Source organism: Aquarana catesbeiana, linkage group LG09 (genome assembly GCF_042186555.1).
Source record: "Aquarana catesbeiana isolate 2022-GZ linkage group LG09, ASM4218655v1, whole genome shotgun sequence".
Lineage (NCBI taxonomy): Eukaryota > Metazoa > Chordata > Amphibia > Anura > Ranidae > Aquarana > Aquarana catesbeiana.
In genome coordinates, this window is record NC_133332.1 from 281527552 (window position 1) to 281546210 (window position 18659).

At 42.2% G+C, this 18659-nt stretch overlaps 1 protein-coding gene across 1 annotated transcript in view; it reads left to right on the forward strand.

Moving 5' to 3' along the window:
* LOC141108609 (steroidogenic factor 1-like) overlaps positions 1 to 18659 on the forward strand; it is a 464304-nt gene that overhangs the window by 81356 nt on the left and 364289 nt on the right. The window contains 1 exon segment of the mRNA XM_073600362.1: positions 17679 to 18325. Coding sequence (XP_073456463.1) covers positions 17679 to 18325 — 647 coding nt within the window.

Sequence of the window (18659 nt, forward strand, 5' to 3'; positions counted from 1 at the left end):
GATATCTAGTCAAAGGGGACAAGTCCTGATGGATAAAAAATGAACTATTGGATGAGGGTCTGACCGACATATACCTGGCAACATGGGACACCGGGCACACTAGAGGATTGGGAGATTTACCCAGAGAGATCCACTGACCATTACCCAAACCAAAAGTTTTTGACCTACAGATAAATAGATGCAAACACTCCGCTTCCAGAGATACATGCAAAAACAGTAGAAAGGACGAAGATAAGTTTTTGTGAGCTGTAAACTCCCCAACTCTTACGCCCCCTACACACGGTCAGATTTTCCGACGGAAAATGTGTGATAGGACCTTGTTGTCGGAAATTCCGACCGTGTGTAGGCTCCATCACACATTTTCCATCGGATTTTCCAACACACAAAGTTTGAGAGCAGGATATAAAATTTTCCGACAACAAAATCCGTTGTCAGAAATTCCGATCGTGCGTACACAAATCCGACGGACAAAGTGCCACGCATGCTCAGAATAAATAAAGAGATGAAAGCTATTGGCCACTGCCCCGTTTATAGTCCCAACGTACGTGTTTTACGTCACCGCGTTTAGAACGATCGGATTTTCCGACATTGTCGGAATGTCCGAACAAAGTCCAACCGTGTATACAGGGCATTAGAGCACCAAAAAGGGTAACTGAAAAGGCCGCTCTAAAAGGTAACCAGCTATGTTTTGCTGATGTTTTCTGAAAACATCTGCTAGCAGGATGGTTTCCATTGCAGAAAGAGCATTCATGCCTAAATCTGCAGTTTGATAAGAATTTGCATTGCCCTTCATTGAAAGCAAAACAGAAGCCTTTACGAAAGGCATTCTGTGAACTAGTCACTGCTCTTGGCGTGAATTGCGGCTTCTGTGGTAGCATGAGCTTAAACCATAAGCCTACATCTTTGGACCCCCATTTTAAAGTAGGGTGAACTGCCAATTGCTGCCTGAAATTCTCGTCATAAGTGAACCATGCTGTACCACCAAAATGATGAAAGGCTTCAGAAACTATATCAATGTGCTGGAATAAGCTCGAGCATTTCTCAGAAAATTGCTCTCCCAGCACTGCTGCATAAATGCAGAAAGCCTGCAACCAGTTCTAAAATGTTTTGGGGATAGCCCTCCTCCTATTATCCTCCATGCGGTCTTCCATTTTTCTTTCAGATTTAGAAATTCTTTGGACGCAGGTAATAATGACAGCAGATAAATGAAATCACCCCCTCCCCCCCAATTTTTTTCTTTAACAGAGTTGGCTAAGTGGAAGCCCAAAGGTGAAATTTCACAAGGCATAGGTTCCTTAAAGAAGATTCCGCAACTATAGAGTGAGAGGGGTGTAAAGAGGGAGAAGGAATAACAGATTTACAAATATTAACAGGCTTCTTAGACAGGCTACAAGCTCCGCTATCCTTAAAATTCCTACCGAGGGGAGGATCTGATAAATTTTGCCAGATCGGGCTGATATCTATATCGTTATGCTGAAACATGACATCATTTGAATGTAAAATTGTACCAATTACCTGTGCCCTCATAGAATCAGCGCTGGTATTAGCAAAACCCATTGCACCAGAATCTTGTGCTCCTTTAGCCTCTTTAGCAAAAGCACCAACTGTGTGTGCCCCTTCAATATTTTTTTAATATACTAGATAACAAATTGACAATTACAGAGACATTAAGATTAGACAGTGTCTCACCAACAGAAGAACTCCTCGACTGCTCACTGCTGGCCACTGCAGAGGCTGGCTGAGTAGCGCTGCTTTGTTTTAATTGGGGTGCATACCTGAGAGGAATGCTGCAAGCTCCCTCCTTGCCCTCAGGCTTTGGAGAAGCATCCGTCCTCTGCCTCATCTTTTTTCTCCCTGGCTGCTGGTACGGACTGCACATACTCGCCGCTGTCTCCTCCATACTTGTAGGAACTGTGATGGTAGATAGCTCGGACCTGTCCCAAAGGGTCTGCAGGTAACGGCTGGACTTCCCCCTTTTATCAGTTCCAGAATTGCGGGCTTTGGCAAACCGCCAATTTCCTCCAATCCGCTGCTTGTTGCTGTGCAGGGGAACTGCTGCTGTATCCAATGACAACCTGTAAAAGACTAATAGGGAAAACTGCATTCCCCTTTGAGCTCTCCCAAGTGGGTCCTGCATATTGCGTGGATCTGTTATGATCAGTTTGTTAAAGGTACAAAAAAACTGCACCTGGTGGTATGAAAAAAAAAAAAAAAGGGAAAAAAGAAAAAGGCACCCAAGTCTGAGACCAGTCCAAAGATAAAGCAATATATAAGTAAAATGTGGCTCGGTTTGGGTGCCCTCATTGCAAGCTGCTTGCTGTGGGGGCAATCGACAGGAGGGAGGGGCCCGGAGCGCCAAAGAGGGACCAGAGAAGAGGAGGATCTGGGCCACTCTATGCAAATCCACTGCACAGTGCAGATAAGTATAACATGTTTGTTATTCAAAAAAAAAAAAGAGAGACTTCGCAATCACTTTAAATACCACCAAAAGAAATCTCTATTTGTGTGAAAACAATTATAAAAATTCCATATGGGTACAATGTTGCATGACTGCGCAATTGTCATTCAAAATGTGAGAGGGCTGAAAGCTGAAAATTGGCCTGGTCAGGAAGGGGGTATACTGTAAGTGCCCATTAGTCAAGTGGTTAATAAATTACCGTATTTATCGGCGTATAACACGCACCCCAAGTTTAGGAGGGAATTTTAAGGAAAAAAACTTTTAGGAGGTAAGTTTAAGGGAAAAAAACTTACATTTAAATGCCCATCATTGCAGCCTTCTCAGTGTCATTGAAGCCTTCTCAGTGCAGCCTTGTCAGTGCAGCCTTGCCCCAGTGCAGCCATGTCAGTGCAGCCATGTCAGTGCAGCCTTGTCAGTGCAGCCTTGCCCCAGTGCAGCCATGTCAGTGCAGCCTTGTCAGTGCAGCCTTGCCCCAGTGCAGCCATGTCAGTGCAGTCTTGTCAGTGCAGGCTTGTCAGTGCAGCCTTGCCTCAGTGCAGCCATGTCAGTGCAGCCTTGTCAGTGCAGCCTTGCCCCAGTGCAGCCATGTCAGTGCAGCCATGTCAATTTTGCCCAGTGTTCATTACAGCCTTGTCCCAGTGCAGCCTTGTTAGTGCAGCCTTGCCCCTGTGGAGCCTTGTTAGTGCAGCCTTGCTGCTGTGCAGTCTTGTTAGTGCAGCCTTGCCCCTGTGCAGCCTTGCCCCAGTGCAGCCTTGCAATCCCCGCCGATTGTTTGCGATCGCGCCGACATACACATCCGAGTGGACAGATTTAAATATGGCGCCGGCGGACTCGGTGGAGCAGAGCGAGCGCCGCGGAGATCAAAGGGACTGGGCGGAGCCCAGATACACATAGCCGAGAGTACTCGGCTCCTCTCGGCTCCGCTCACAGTCACGCCCAGTCCTGCCATTGGACCTGTGTTATGTCCATCATAGGGCGGGACTGGGTGTGGCTGTGAGCGGAGCCGAGAAGAGCCAAGTACTCTCGGCTATGTGTATCTTGGCTCCGCCCAGTCCCTTCGATCTCAGCGGCGCTCGCTCTGCTCTGCCGAGTCTGCCGGCGCCATATTTTAATCTGTACACTCGGATGTGTATGTCGGCGCGATCGCAAAAAATCAGCGGAGATCGGCGGTAATCGGCGTATAACACGCACCCACGATTTTCCCCTGATTTTAAGGGGAAAAAAGTGCGTGTTATACGCCGATAAATATGGTAATAAATATTGCATACAAAAAGAGGATAACATGGTAACAAGCTGATTTGTAATGAATCCATATTAATGCATTTCATACAGAATTAAATATAGTATTGACCATATACAATCCATCTGGCAATACATGATTAAAACAAAAATTGCATCCTTAAACTTGACTTTGAGTTTTGTGACTCTTCGCCCATTCTGCATGTATAGTATAAATAAGCTAAGAATAGATATGACATTATTTCCAAATGGTGATCACCAGGAAAGTGTCACCCAGGAGCTGCGGAAGTGTGACTCAGAGAACTCAAGGGGACAAACAGGAAGCAGAAATGTGGGTGGGCAATTCATAATGGCACCCAAAGTAGTTGCATGAATCAAGAGCTATGAGCCAAAATGTTGCTTCTCAGTATCCTCATGGTAAAAGGATACACAAAATTGCTGCTTACATTTTACTTGCTTTTTTCTGTTGCTTCCAAAACTGAAATTTTCATCTGCTATGAAGGGGGGCTGGAGGTTCATGTTTATGACAATTAACATTGTCTCTACTGTGGTGGCAGATAATATTCTTAGTTTTAAACCAGATTTGAACACTGTCTGTCCTAACAAAGGGTTAAAGATCTAGAAGCTGTCTTTCTTCATTACATGTGTGTCCCTTTTTGTCAGTGAGGGCAGAATACATTTCCTCTAATTTTGCATTGTTTAGAGTAGCTAACATCATTGAACAAATATGGTCCTCCTAACCATATTTTGTTAGTGACCTCATCATGCTGACTTGTTTATAAATTGAAACAAGCTGGTTGAAAGCAGGATCATTGGTTCGTAAAACCCTGGTTGCCACCCACATCGTAGTAACCAGTGATGCTGTGTAGGGATGAGCCGAACACCCCCCTGGTTCGGTTCGTACCAGAACATGGGAACAGACAAGAAATTTGTGCGAACATGCGAACACTGTTAAAGTCTATGGGACACGAACGTGAAAAATCAAAAGTGTTCATTTTAAAGGCTTATATGCAAGTTATTGCCATAAAAAGTGTATGAGGACCTGGGTACTGAACCAGGGGGCATGTATCAATGCAGAAAAAAGTTTTTAAAACTGATGTTTCTTCAGGAGCAATGATTTTAATAATGCAACAATACAATACAACACCCCCCTGTTTGGTTTGCAGCATAACTCCCGAACAGGGGAAAAGTGCCCATTTTGAAAGCTTATATGCCAGTAATTAGCCATAAAAGGGGTATGGGGGTCCAGGTACTACAGGAGCAGTGATTTTAATAATGCTTAAAGTGAAACAATAAAAATGAAATATTCCTTTAAATGTCATGCCTGGGGGCTCCCTTAGTCTGCCTGTAAAGTAGCACATCTGTCTCATGTGTTTTACTGTGCCACAGCAAAATGACATTTCTAAAGGAAAAAAAATGTAATTTAAAATTACTCCCGGCTGTAAAGTATTGCCGATACATGGGGACAAGGTGCTTTGGGGGGGACTGGTATGAATTCTGAGGGGGACCCCACTCCGTTTTTTTTTTATTTTAACGTGGAGTTCCCCTTAAAGTCTATACCAAAAGGGCCTTGTATGGACTGGGGGGGGGCTCAGGCCGTTTTTTTTTCTTAATTCTGTCATAGGGTTCCCCTTAACCACTTAAATACATAGATACACTGTATTATATACACTGACTGCACTGTGTGTGTGTATATATATATATATATATATATATATATATATATATATATATATATATGTATATATATATATTAAACTGCCTGCACTGTATATATAGTCTACACTGAATGCAGTGTATATATATATATATTTTAACCACTTCAGCCCCGGAAGAATTTACCCCCTTCCTGACCAGAGCACTTTTTGCGATTCGGCACTACGTCGCTTTAACTGACAATTGCACGGTCGTGCGACGATGCACCCAAACAAAATTGACGTCCTTTTTTTCCCACAAATAGAGCTTTCTTTTGGTGGTATTTGATCACCTCTATGGTTTTTATTTTTTGCGCTATAAACAAAAAAATAGCGACAACTTTGAAAAAAACGCATTATTTTTAACTTTTTGTAAATATCCCCCAAAAATAATTAAAAAAACATTTTTTTCCTCAGTTTAGGCTGATACGTATTCTTCTACATGTTTTTGGTAAAAAAAAATCGCAATAAGCGATTATTGATTGGTTTGCGCAAAAGTTATAGCATTTACAAAATAGAGGACAGTTTTATGGCATTTTTATTAATCATTTTTTATTTACTAGTAATGGCGGCGATTAGCGATTTTTATTGTGACTGCGACATTATGGCTGACACATCGGACATTTTTGACACATTTTTGACACATTTTTGGGACCATTGTCATTTATACAGCAATCAGTGCTATAAAAATGCACTGATTCCTGTGTAAATGACACTGGCAGTGAAGGGGTTAACCCCTAGGGGGCGGGGAGGGGTTAAATCAGTACTAGGGAATGATTTACTGACACATAATCACACACATAGGTTGGACTTGATGGACTTGTGTCTTTTTTCAACCTCCCCTACTATATTTCTAACTGTAGGGGGGATGGGCTAGCTGTGGCACGTCACTGATCTCTGCTCCCGATGACAGGGAGCAGAGATCAGTGAGACTGTCACTAGGCAGAACGGGGAGATGCTTGTTTACATCAGCATCTCCCCGTTTGTCTTCTCTGTGAGGCGATCGCGGGTATCCCCGTGGCGATCGAGTCCGTGGGATCCGCGACCCGACTCATGGCGGGGAATTCAAATGGGACTTACAGGTACGCCCATTTGTCCAGCCGTGCTATTCTGCCGACCTACATCGGCGTGCGCCAGTCGGAAAGTGGTTAATACACTGCCTGCACTGTATATATAGCCTACACTACACTGACTACACTCTGTATACTGTATATATATATATATATATATATATATATATATATATATACTAAACTGCCTGCAGGCCACTAACTAACCTGCCTCTAGGTAACTTCTCACATTCATAAATACTATACCGCCATGTAAGCAGTCTTTTATAGTGTGGGGTGTGGACTTAGCCTTCTGAGCCATGATTGGCTAAAGGCCAATGGCCAATCATGGCTCTCACAGCAGAGCGTGCTGTGATTGGCGAAAGCATGCATCAGACATCAATGCACTGTGATCTCGCAGTGCATTATGGGGCATTCTGCAGCTCTCGAATTTGCAGCGAACTCCATATATTGTTTGGGATTCGCCAAACGGGCGAACACCCAATGTTCAAGTCGAATTTACGTTCGACTCGAATAAGGGGCTCATCCCTAATGCTGTGTAGCTGCCTGCTTCCTGGCAAGCAATGATGCTTACAGTGCCATTGGTTGCTAGAATTCTGGCAGGGTTTTTCTATAGTACAGGCACCGACAGCATCCTAGCAGCCAATGGCAGGGGAGCAGCATAGAGTGGGCTGTTGTCATTTAGTAGCAGGAGTGATACTACCACTAAATGCATGACTTCTGGCTGCAGAAACCAGAGATTCAAGTGAGTGAACTGGCCACATCTGAAACTTATTTCTTAATGCCAGGGCCAAATACTGTCAGGGGGAACGCAGCATGACTATTTTGTATGTACTCTAGATGTTCAGGGGATTTTAAGAAGTTGGCAGCGCTGCCAAGAAAGGAGCAGGAATCATTTGGTGATCGGCTTTGTATAACTATTTCTTTATCATACATCATGGGACACAGAGCCTTAAGTAATAACTTAATGGGTTGTAGGCCACCTTCGGGTGATGGACACTGGTATACCCAATCCAGGAAGTTCACTCCCTATATAACCCCTCCTCCTTCCAGGAGCACATCAGTTTTTTCGCCAGTGTCTAAGGTGTTGGTCACGAGTGAAGATGTGCTCTGAGGGGCTCCAGGAGGGATCCATGCTGGATTTAAATAGCCTCCATAGACCAGATCCATTCAAAGTGTCACTGAGGCCAAAGTGGATGATACCTAGGCCTCATATCCAAAGCACAAGATTTTGCCTGTAATGCCTCTCTTTGTAGGGCTAGACCCCGAGACCCAGGGCTTTGATAAAGCTACATTACCTAAAGCTTTCCTAGTGGGGTGCTTTTTACAGGTCCAAGGGAGTGGAACACCGATATTAAGGGACTCGGTCCTTGAAGGTTTGCTAAATGCAGCCCGTCGTTATGGGTGAAGGTTGGATTGTCTGTTAATTCAGCAAATCCTGCGGCGGGGATAAGGTAAGGGAAAAAACTTAGGAACTAAAAAGTCCACCTATGCTTTCTTCTTTTGTCAAATGTTGGAAGAAATGTTCTCCACTAGAGGGATTCTATGCACATACCTTAATCTGTTGTCTTCACTGTAAAGCTCAGTCAGTCTCTGTGTGGCCGCAGCAGCTTGCGCAGGGGGATTTTCTCAGGTAAAGAAATCTGCCAAATGCTTTCTTTCTCCCACTGAAGGGACCAGAGGGTTAGGGGAATATCAGCAGTGTACCACCTTTACATTACCCCCCCTGCCGCGGGGGGTGCGGAGGCCCCGAAGGTTCTTGCTCAGACTGTTGCTGTTACTGTTATTGTGTTTTTTTCTTTTGCCTACTGGTGACAGGCCTCTGCCTCTCCTCCACCCCTCGTGTTGGGTCTGTAGACCCGAAAACCGTTGTGCACAAGCGTGGGAATATTTTCGGAGGGGGCTGGGCCTAGGCGCAGCTCCGTGCAACGTCCACGAGGCCGCATGGCAGGCATGGATAATAAAAACAAAAAAGCTGTCTGCACACCGGGACACAGGAGCTGTGGGGCACGTGAGGGTTGCAACTGGCATTCCTGATACAGGAAGGACTTTTTTCCCAGCTCTAGGCTGAACTTAATAGCAGCTTTACTGTCATGACTATGTTCAGTGATTAAGTGCAAATTAATAGTGCCTCTGTTTTTGTGATTAGGACTATGCCTGCCAAAAAAGACACCACAAAGACCAAAAAGGTACCAAAGGTTTCACCCCCAGGTGCTAGGATCTCGAGTTGCATCTCCATGCTGTCATCCTTGCCTTAATTACCAATTATGGCAAGCCAGGGTGAGCCATTGGAACTAATTGGTGGTGCAACTGCTTCTCACATCTCAACCCCTGTATACATAACTGAAGATGTTCTTTCCTCCACCCTGCAGGGTCTGGAAGGAAGATTAGCAGCTTTAATCGCATCCTCCATTCAAATGGATAGGAAGCGTGCTAGATTCCCCTCCCCTACTTCAGACCCTTTGCAAGGGGAACAGTGGGCACAGGATGAGGTATTACCCTCAGCCAATCAGGAGGAAAGACAAACCGATGATTCCTCTGTGAAGGAAACAGCGGTTGATTAACCTTTTTCAGCCTCACAATCTGAGAAGTTGCTGATACAATCTCTTATGGAGATGGTTCGTTCTACTTTCATGCTACCCCTATCGGAGTCTGCTGAAAGCTCGGTTTCTTCCTTGGGTTCCTTAAAATCTTCACATCCTTTGCATGCGTTTCCTGTGCATGCATTACTGGAACAGCTTATTTATGCTGAATGGGATCACCCAGATAAGCATTTTCTTCCTCCAAAGAGATTTCACTTCTCTATCCCATGGAGGAGAGATTGACCAAAAAATGGAAGGTACCAGCAGTTGACGCTGTGATTTCCAGTGTGAATAAAAGTCTAACTTGTCCAGTAGACCATGCACAAATGCTTAAAGATCCAACAGATAAAAGGTTGGAATTCCTGTTAAAATCTGCTTTTCCCTTGGCAGGTGCCATTCCTCAGCCTGCAGTCGCTGCAATAGGTGTCTGTCAATCCCTAAAGGATCAATTTAGACAGGCTCTTAAAGAGGTTCCTGCACAACAAGCCCGGAAATTGGCTGAAATACCAAAAGATTTATGCTTTGCCATAGATGCCATTAAAGATTCTATTCCCCAGGCATCCCGACTTACGCTTATGCTGGTACATATGCGTAGAATCCTGTGGTTAAAAAATTGGTCAGCCAAAGCACCATGCTAAAACCTCCTTTTCATGGGGAGCGACTATTTGGGGAAGATTTGGACAAATATATCCAAACAATTTCAAGTGGGAAAAGTACTCTTTTGCCAGTCAAAAGAAAGTATAAACACCCTTCATTTAAACAGGCTCTTTCTCCTGCACCAAGGACTTCCGCCTCTAGGCAGTGGCGATGGCCTCCACCATCAGACTCTAGAGGAAAACCTCAGGGTCAGTCCCAGGCTCAAAAGAAGTCCTGGGGCTGGAAACCTGCAAAGCAGAATCCTAAAGCCTCATCGTGAAGAGGCAACCCCCCTCACCAAGGTGGGGGAAGACTTTTGCAATTTTCAGAAGCCTGGCAAGATGAAATTCAGGACAGATGGGTCATCTCCACGGTAACGCTGGGGTACAAGCTGGAATTTTGGGACTTTTCACCGTCTCGTTTCCTGAGGTCAAGCATTTCCAAAGATCCAGAGAAAAGACAAACTCTGTTTCAGGCACTAGACCGATTAATATCTCAAGGGGTGATCATACAGATACCCACAGAAGAGCAAGGTTTGAGGTTTTATTCAAATCTTTTTATGGTACCAAAACCAAATGGAGATGTCAGACCCATTCTGTAACTAAAAAATCTAAATCAATTCCTGAAGATCCACTCCTTTCGCATGGAGACGATCAGGTCAGTAATTTCTATCCTTCTAGGAGGAGAACTTCTGGCATCTATAAACATCAGTGATGCATATCTGCATGTTTCTATATTTCCCACTCACCAAAGGTTTCTGCGGTTCGAGTTAGAACAGCGGCATTTCCAGTTTGTAGCTCTGCCCTTCGGGCTAGCTACAGCACCCCGGGTGTTTTAAAAAGTCCTGGCCCCACCTCTAGCCATGTTAAGGGCACAGGGCATAACAGTCTTGGCGTACCTAGCCGATCTATTGCTAACAGAACAGTCGGTGGCTCGTTTGGAGAAAAGTGTATGCATTACAACCAGTTTCCCGAAAAGCTTGGGTTGGATTCTCAACCTAGAGAAATCTTCCTTAATACCGCTAAAAAGGCTGGAGTACTTGGGTCTGATCATAGACACAGCCCAGGAAAAGGTGTTATTGCCACAGGCAAAGATTAACTCCGTAACAGAGCTGGTGCAGATTGTCAGGTCAAAAGGTGATTCCTCCATTCGTCTTTGCATGAGGTTGCTAGGAACCATGGTGGCTTCATTCAAAGCGGTTCCCTATGCCCAGTTCCATTCAAGACTGTTGCAAAACAGTATCCTGTCTACTTGGAACAAAACGATTCAAGCTTTAGACTTACCAATGCAGCTGTCCTCAAAGTCTCAGTTGGTGGTTACTAACCCAGAATCTGCTGAAAGGAAAACCCTTCAGACCAGTTATCTGGAAAGTGGTAACGACAGATGCCAGCCTTTCAGGCTGGGGAGCAGTACTAGAAAAGACAACTGTCCATGGACAGTGGTCAAGAGCCGAAAGAACCTTGCAAATCAATATCCTAGAGATTTGGGCATAGCATCTGGCTCTAAAAGCTTGGACTTCCAGGTTACGGGATTGTCCTATCAGGATCCAATCCAACAATGCCACAGCTGTGACCTATATCAATTACCAAGATGGCACCAAGAGTCTCTCAGCACAGAGAGAGGTGAACCATATTCTAACTTGGGCAGAACAGAATGTTCCATGCCTATCGGCAGTCTTCTTTGCAGGAGTAGAGAATTGGCAGGCGGACTACTTAAGTCACCAGCAGTTATTCCAGGGGGAATGGTCTCTTCACCCCGACATTTTTGGACTATTTGCCAAAGATGGGGGCTCCGGACGTAGATCTTCTAGCATCCAGGTTCAACCTGAAGTTAGACAACTTTGTGGTCAGAACAAGGGATCCATTTGCATGCGGAACTGATGCGTTGGTGACCCCGTGGGATCAGATCTCACTGATCTATGCATTTCCCCCTATTAAGTTGCTGCCTCGACTTCTTTGCAGGATCAAGCTGGAAAGAAAGCTGGTAGCACCAGCATAGTCCATAAGGTCATGGTATGCAGATTGCAGTGGAGGGTCCATGGTCCCTTCCACTACGGCCAGATCTGCTTTCACAGGGACCGATATTCCATCCTACCTTACGGTCTCTAAATTTAACGACTTGGCTATTGAAACCCACATTCTGAAGCAGCGTGGGCTTTCAGGGTAATTTTTCTCTACCCTGATTAATGCAAGGAAGCCAGTTTCCAGAACTCTATATTATAGGCTCTGGAGGGCTTATGTTTCCTGGTGTGAATCCAAATGTTGGCACCCTCGGAGATATATCATAGGCAGAATTCTTTCCCTTCTACAATTTAGGGGTAGAAATGAAATTGGCCTTGAGTACTATTAAAGGCCAAGTCTCAGTTTTATCGATCTTATTTCAAAGACTGCTTGCTACACACTCTTTAGTCTGGGGTTTTATGCAAGGGGTGATGCAGCTTAATCCACCAGTCAAACCTTCCTTGTACCCTTGGGACTTGAACTTAGTTTTGTCTGTGTTACAAAAACAGCCATTTGAACCAATACAACATATTTCCTTAGTCCTTCTGACAAGGAAGTTGGTATTTTTGGTTGTTATATCCTCAGCAAGGAGGGTTTTGGAATTGGTTGCTCTTTCTTGGAAAGAGCCATATTTGATTATTCATGAGGACAGGGTTGTGTTACGCCCTCGTCCAGACTTTTTGCCAAAAGTGGTTTCAGGATTTTACCTGAACCAAGATATTGTCCTGCCATTGTTTTTTCCAAAACCATGTTCCAGGGAAGAAAAGTCACTACATTGTCTTGATGTGGTGAGAGCAGTGAAAATCTATATAAAGACAACTGCTCAGATTCCTAAGACTGATGAAGAAAGGACAGGCAGCGTCAAAATCCACTGTCTCTTAGTGGATTTGGCAAGTTATAATTCAGACTTATAATTTAAGGGGTAAGATTCCCACTTTTCAAGTTAAGGCGCACTCTACCAGGGCGGTTAGTGCTTCTTGGGCAGTGCGTCATCAGGCCTCCATGGCTCAGATCTGTAAGGCTGCAACTTGGTCTTCAGAACATACATTCACCAAATTTTATTAAGTGGATGTAAGGAGGTATGAGGATATCGCCTTTGGGCACAGTGTGCTGCAAGCAGCAGTATAGGTCCTTAAGTCTATGGGTTCCCTCTGGGGTGTGTCTCCCTCCCCTCAAGTAGCATTGCTATGGAACGTCCCATTATTTTTACTTAATGTATGATAAAGAAAATAAGATTTTTATAACAGCTTACCTGTAAAATCCTTTTCTTGGAGTACATCATAGGACACGTAGGTCCCTCCCCTCTTTTTGGGACTTAAGTATATTGCTTTGCTACAAAAACTGATGTGCTCCTGGAAGGAGGAGGGGTTATATAGGGAGGGAACTTCCTGAATTGGGTACACCAGTGTCCATCACCTGAAGGTGGCCTATAACCCATTAAGTTATTACTTACTTAAGGCTCTGTGTCCCATGATGTACTCCAACAAAAGGATTTTACAGGTAAGCTGTTATAAAAATCCTATTTTCTTTATCGTACATCAAAATCCTATTATTAAATGTTAAGATTCTAATGCTCATTATGTAATAAACAAATTACCAAATAAAAGTGTTTTTGCAAACAGATTCTGTGGCTTCAAATGTTCTCTTTATAAGTTGTTTACTGTCCATAAATGATCTGCTATTTCATACTGTCACCATTTCTTTATACACAAAACAGAATATTACTTTTATATTACTGTTTTGATATGGTTGTTATTCTACAGTACATGGATGCCATGGTTACTATATGTATAGCAATATCTGATTACATTCTGTTGCTAATAGCTTTTCTTAGTGCACTTTAATGCATTTTGCTTCATTTTAACGCAGTAAAAATGCCTTTACATACAGCGAATTTGTCGGGAACCGATAGTAAATTAACAGATAGTATAGCATACTGCTCATTTCCTGCACTTAGCATATGTGTGTTCAGTCTTTTAGTTGATGGTCTATTGCTTGAAGTATTCCTGATGCTTGATGCATTCCAATAATCACTTTTTAACCACTTCAATACCGGCCTTTTTTTACCCCCTTTCTGCCCAAGCCAATTTTCAGCTTTCAGCCCTGTCACACTTTAAATTACAATTGCGCAGTCATGCAACACTGTACCCAAACTCAATTTTTATCATTTTGTTCACACTAGAGCTTTCTTTTGGTGGTATTTAATCACCACAGGGTTTTTTATTTTTTTGCTAAATAAACGAAAAAAGACAAAGTTTTGAAGAAAAAAAAACACGTTTTTTTCTTTTTTTCTGTTATAAAATTTTGCAAATAAATAATTGTTCTTCATAAATTTAGGCAAAAATATATTCTGCTACATTTCTTTGGTAAAAAATAATCCAACTCAGTGTATATTATTTAGCCTGTAGGAAAGTTAGGCCACAAACTATGGCATATATCTGAAAATTCATCAGTCCTGATATACTGATGTTTTATGAGGCCCTAAAATGCCAGGATAGTACAATAATCCCCCAAATGACCCCTTTTTGGAAAGCAGATAGTCCAGATAGTTTAGTAAGGATAAGCAAGTGCACAGGGTGTGCCAGCTGTGCCTGGGAACACCATAATCACCCCATGAGCATTAGCATTATAGCTTTGTGTTCCAGCAGGAAAGTGGGAAGGATCCCCTTTTCATTGGCTCTGCCATAAGAGAAGTGTTTACACGCTTCTCTTTCAATATGTCGGCAGGAAGATCAACGTGCCAGGGTCATATATATGTAGATACACACACGTGTGTTTGAGCTTCAGGGTGAACACCCTAATTCAATAGGATGCGCACACCTATGTTAGTAAGAAGCATGGTGGGTTTTTGAAGTTGTAATTTTTGTCATGATTTTTTGGAAAATGAAGAAACTTAATTCACTATTTTTTTTCCAAATTCTGTCACCAGTGCAGTACAGCATCATCTTGTAACTGGTGTGGTGGTGATCAGAAAAACTGACTGGTGACAGTACGAAAAAGAAACAAAACATTTTAATTATTTATTTATTTATTTATTTTTTATTTCTAATACATTTTTGTTCTTTTTTTTTAACGATTTTTTGTTAACACACTGTGACCAGAGCAATATAATGTTACCATAGAAACATTGTACTACTTTGGGGTAGTGATCAGGATTTTTTTTTTACACTTTATGATTGCTTATAGCAGTGAATTACATTGCTAAAAGCAAGCAGTTTACGGAATGAAACTGATTCAGTTATTTTTGTTGTGATTAGCTGTGATTAGTCTAAGCTAATCACATGGTACAGATGGACTGTGATTGGCCCTGTCTGTACCATGAGATCACATTGACCAATCGCAGCTAGCTACTCAATTGTACACAATGAATGGCATGAAAGGAAGCCATCCATTGGGTACAATTGTCATGTGACCTGTTGTGATTGGTCACAGTGGTCACATGTTACCGGCAGTGAGCTGGTAAACTGATCAGTCGGTGACAGATCATGCCTCTACCCGGCGGCCCCTTCTGATATCCACTCAGAGCAGTAAAGCCACCACCCGTTCCATTAGTCTGCTATAGGCTGGGCGGGAAGGTGTTAAAATGTGTGGGCACTCTCTTTTAGACCAAACTGACGTGGGTCTGCGGCCACAATGCTCAAAAGCCTGGTGGTTTCCAATTCTTATCATAACTTCATGACAAAATATTATGTAGTGACCTTATTTAGGGTCACTAATCTGACTTTAGATTACAATCTGATCATCTGTGGAATTTGAAGCTAATAATGTCTGTGACTGACATCCTTCTTCTGCAAGTGAAAATCAGAAGGTGGTATCTACAACAACTAGGCAGAATATTGTATATACGACAGGTATGCAGGGGTTTTTTGAGGGATTTTTATAGGTGCTGAGATATTCAAAACACTATTTTTTTTTTAAATGAAAATTGAATTTTAATAGACAAACATAGAAAATGGATAAAAAGTGTATTCACAATAGACAAACATTGACATTAAAACAGCTTGTTCATAAAATACAAGGTATGGGAGTAGCTTATGCTAGTAGTGGTGACAGTAGCAATATTATCCTGACATGTTTTGCCGCCCTGGGCTTCCTCAGGGGATAGATTTTTTATATATTGTACGATATAAGTCACTAGATATAGAACATAGAAAACATTTAGAACATATTATTAACAATTAATACTAGCTGAATTAAATAGATGATTCAAACCATTGCCCGCCAAGCACGACAAACCTCCACTTACAACACTCCAGTTCCCAGAGACTCCCGGCATGGGCCCGAGCCTAGACAACAGACCCCAGGGGACACACGCAGAGTGGCCAAAGCAGGTCCAGAAGGGCTGAGCTATAAGATTTAATAAGACTACAGTTAATTGTATGCTCACCTACCTATATGGGTAGTAAGAAATCAAATATAAATGAGTATAACTAGAATATAGAGCCAAATTCTATAAGAATGCACGAAAAGAACCAATGATATACTTACTGCACAAGCTGTTAGAGGTCTATTCAATCATTATTGTTCAGTTTACTATTATATAATTTTTTTTTTAAATTCTGGGCTCCTTTACAGACCCCACTATAGAAATCCATTAATCTCTATATATTAAATTAATTTCTACATTTTTATTATTTTTTTCAGTTTACTATTTCCATCTGTCTTGTATATGACAATGAGTGACTCCTATATTTTATACGGCACCCTTGATATATTTGCATACTAACAGCTTGTGCAATAAGTATATCATTGACTCATTTTGTGCATTCTAATGCCGCGTACACAAGACCAGTTTTTCTGTCAGAATAAACTCTGACGGTTTTTTCGACGGAGTTCAGACGGAGTTCCACTGAAACAAACTTGCCTACATACGATCACACCAAAGTCCGATCATTTAGAACGTGATGACGTACGACAGGACTAGAAAAAGGAAGTTCAATAGCCAGTAGCCAATAGCTGCCCTTGCGTTGTTTTTGGTCCGTCGGAACAGCATACAGACGAGCGGTTTTCCCGATAGGAACTGATTCCATCAGAAAGATTTGAAACATGTTCTATTTCTAGGTCCGTCAGAATTTTCGAAAGAAAGAGTCCGATGAAGCCCACACAGGATCGGAATGTCCGATGGAATGATTCTGCAGTTCCTGTCAATATCATTAATAGATTTTGATCTCCACACAAGACTCTGTGTAACATAATTATGTAATACAATTTTATTACCTGTTCATTTTGCCAGTAGATGTTATTTTTCCACTCCAGGTAATACTGTTTGTTCTGCGGTGAAATTGCATTGTAACATCAATAAGGAAGTCTTGGATGGACACATTGGTAGAACTTTAGGTAGGATCCAGGGACCAGCCAAATTCCCCACAACACCGCAGGAAATAGGTTGCAGCACTGATCAGTGTATTCTGACATGGGGTTGAACACAAAAAAATGAATCATATGTCTAGCCTAACTCTAGCTAACACTTAGAGCAACAATTTTTTATTATTCATAAAATATTTTTTTTTTACTGTGAATGTTGTTAGGTATTCTCGCGTGTATTAAATGGTTTGCCCAAAACACTGTAAAGCTTTTCCTGAACAGTTTAGTATGTTAAAGAAAGTGGAAAAAAGCCAGAGGTAGAAAGGCTGGACTGGGATAAATAAAAGCTGCTGTGTTAATGCTTTTGACAGATTGTATCACATATATCATTTTTGATTTTCATTTAGGTCAATCCATTAAATAATATTGTATGCAACAGCTGGTTCTGTTCTTACTTTACACATGAGCATGTCATTTTTGGAATTACATTGAACAGAAATTAAAGCTGAACAGTTTCTTCCAAAACTGCCCTAAACTCCTTGGAATTTGTTATCATCGGATCAAATGTATACTGTATGCTTAAATGGATAATAACTAAGAATTTTGTGTTTTTCTTGTGGTTCTGTCTTAAACGTTGAATTCATTTATTTCTTGCACTACTGGCAGTCATGCCTCTTTTGCTCTTTCTTCAATAGCTGTGCGTGCTGACCGAATGCGAGGAGGACGCAACAAGTTTGGCCCCATGTATAAACGGGATCGTGCCTTAAAGCAGCAGAAGAAAGCTCTTATACGTGCTAATGGTATAAAGCTGGAAACAGTTCCCCAGATCGTATCCCCAGTGCAAACAGACTACTCAATTGCCACCAACATTCATAATATCCACCCTGTGTCTAAGAACTTGCCTTCAAATCCAGCTCCCATGACACCAGTTGAATATGATCGAGGTTCTTATGGTCCTCCTCCAATTGGAATGACTTTGCCTAACCATGCTCCATTGTCTAGCTATCATTATGCTTCATTCCAAAGTCGCACTATCAAATCTGAATACCCTGATCACTATTCAAATGTTCATGACCCGTCCACTGCAGGAGGGTATGTATATCCTGAAGCCTACACCAGCACTTCTCCACCAGACATTCCGGAAGTGATCCTTAAGTTATTGCAACTAGAGCCTGATGAACCTCAGATCAAGGCAAGGATAATATCTTGCCTACAGCAAGAGCAGAATAAGAGCAGACATGAAAAACTCAGCATGTTTGGTTTGATGTGCAAGATGGCTGACCAGACTCTATTCTCCATAGTAGAGTGGGCTCGAAGCTGTATTTACTTTAAAGAGCTGGAGGTAATTGAATTTTTTATTATTAACAGTTTATTCTTATTTAACTTAGCAGTTTTTGTTTTTTTTAGCATGTTGTTAAAGTGCACTAATAGAAGAGAAATATTTTTGTGCTAGGCCCTAGTGATATTGTAAACTGCTGCAACACAAATCCTTGAATACGGGTTAAATAACTATTCATGCAAAAATGGTGCGCTGTTCCTTTAAATCATATAGAATGGTGTAAATACCACAAATCAATGTAGCACAATGCAAATTACGTGCACAAATAAAGTGCAGGCGCTAATGTGCTGTGCAAACATGCAATAAATATATCAAAAGATCAAATATGATATGCAAA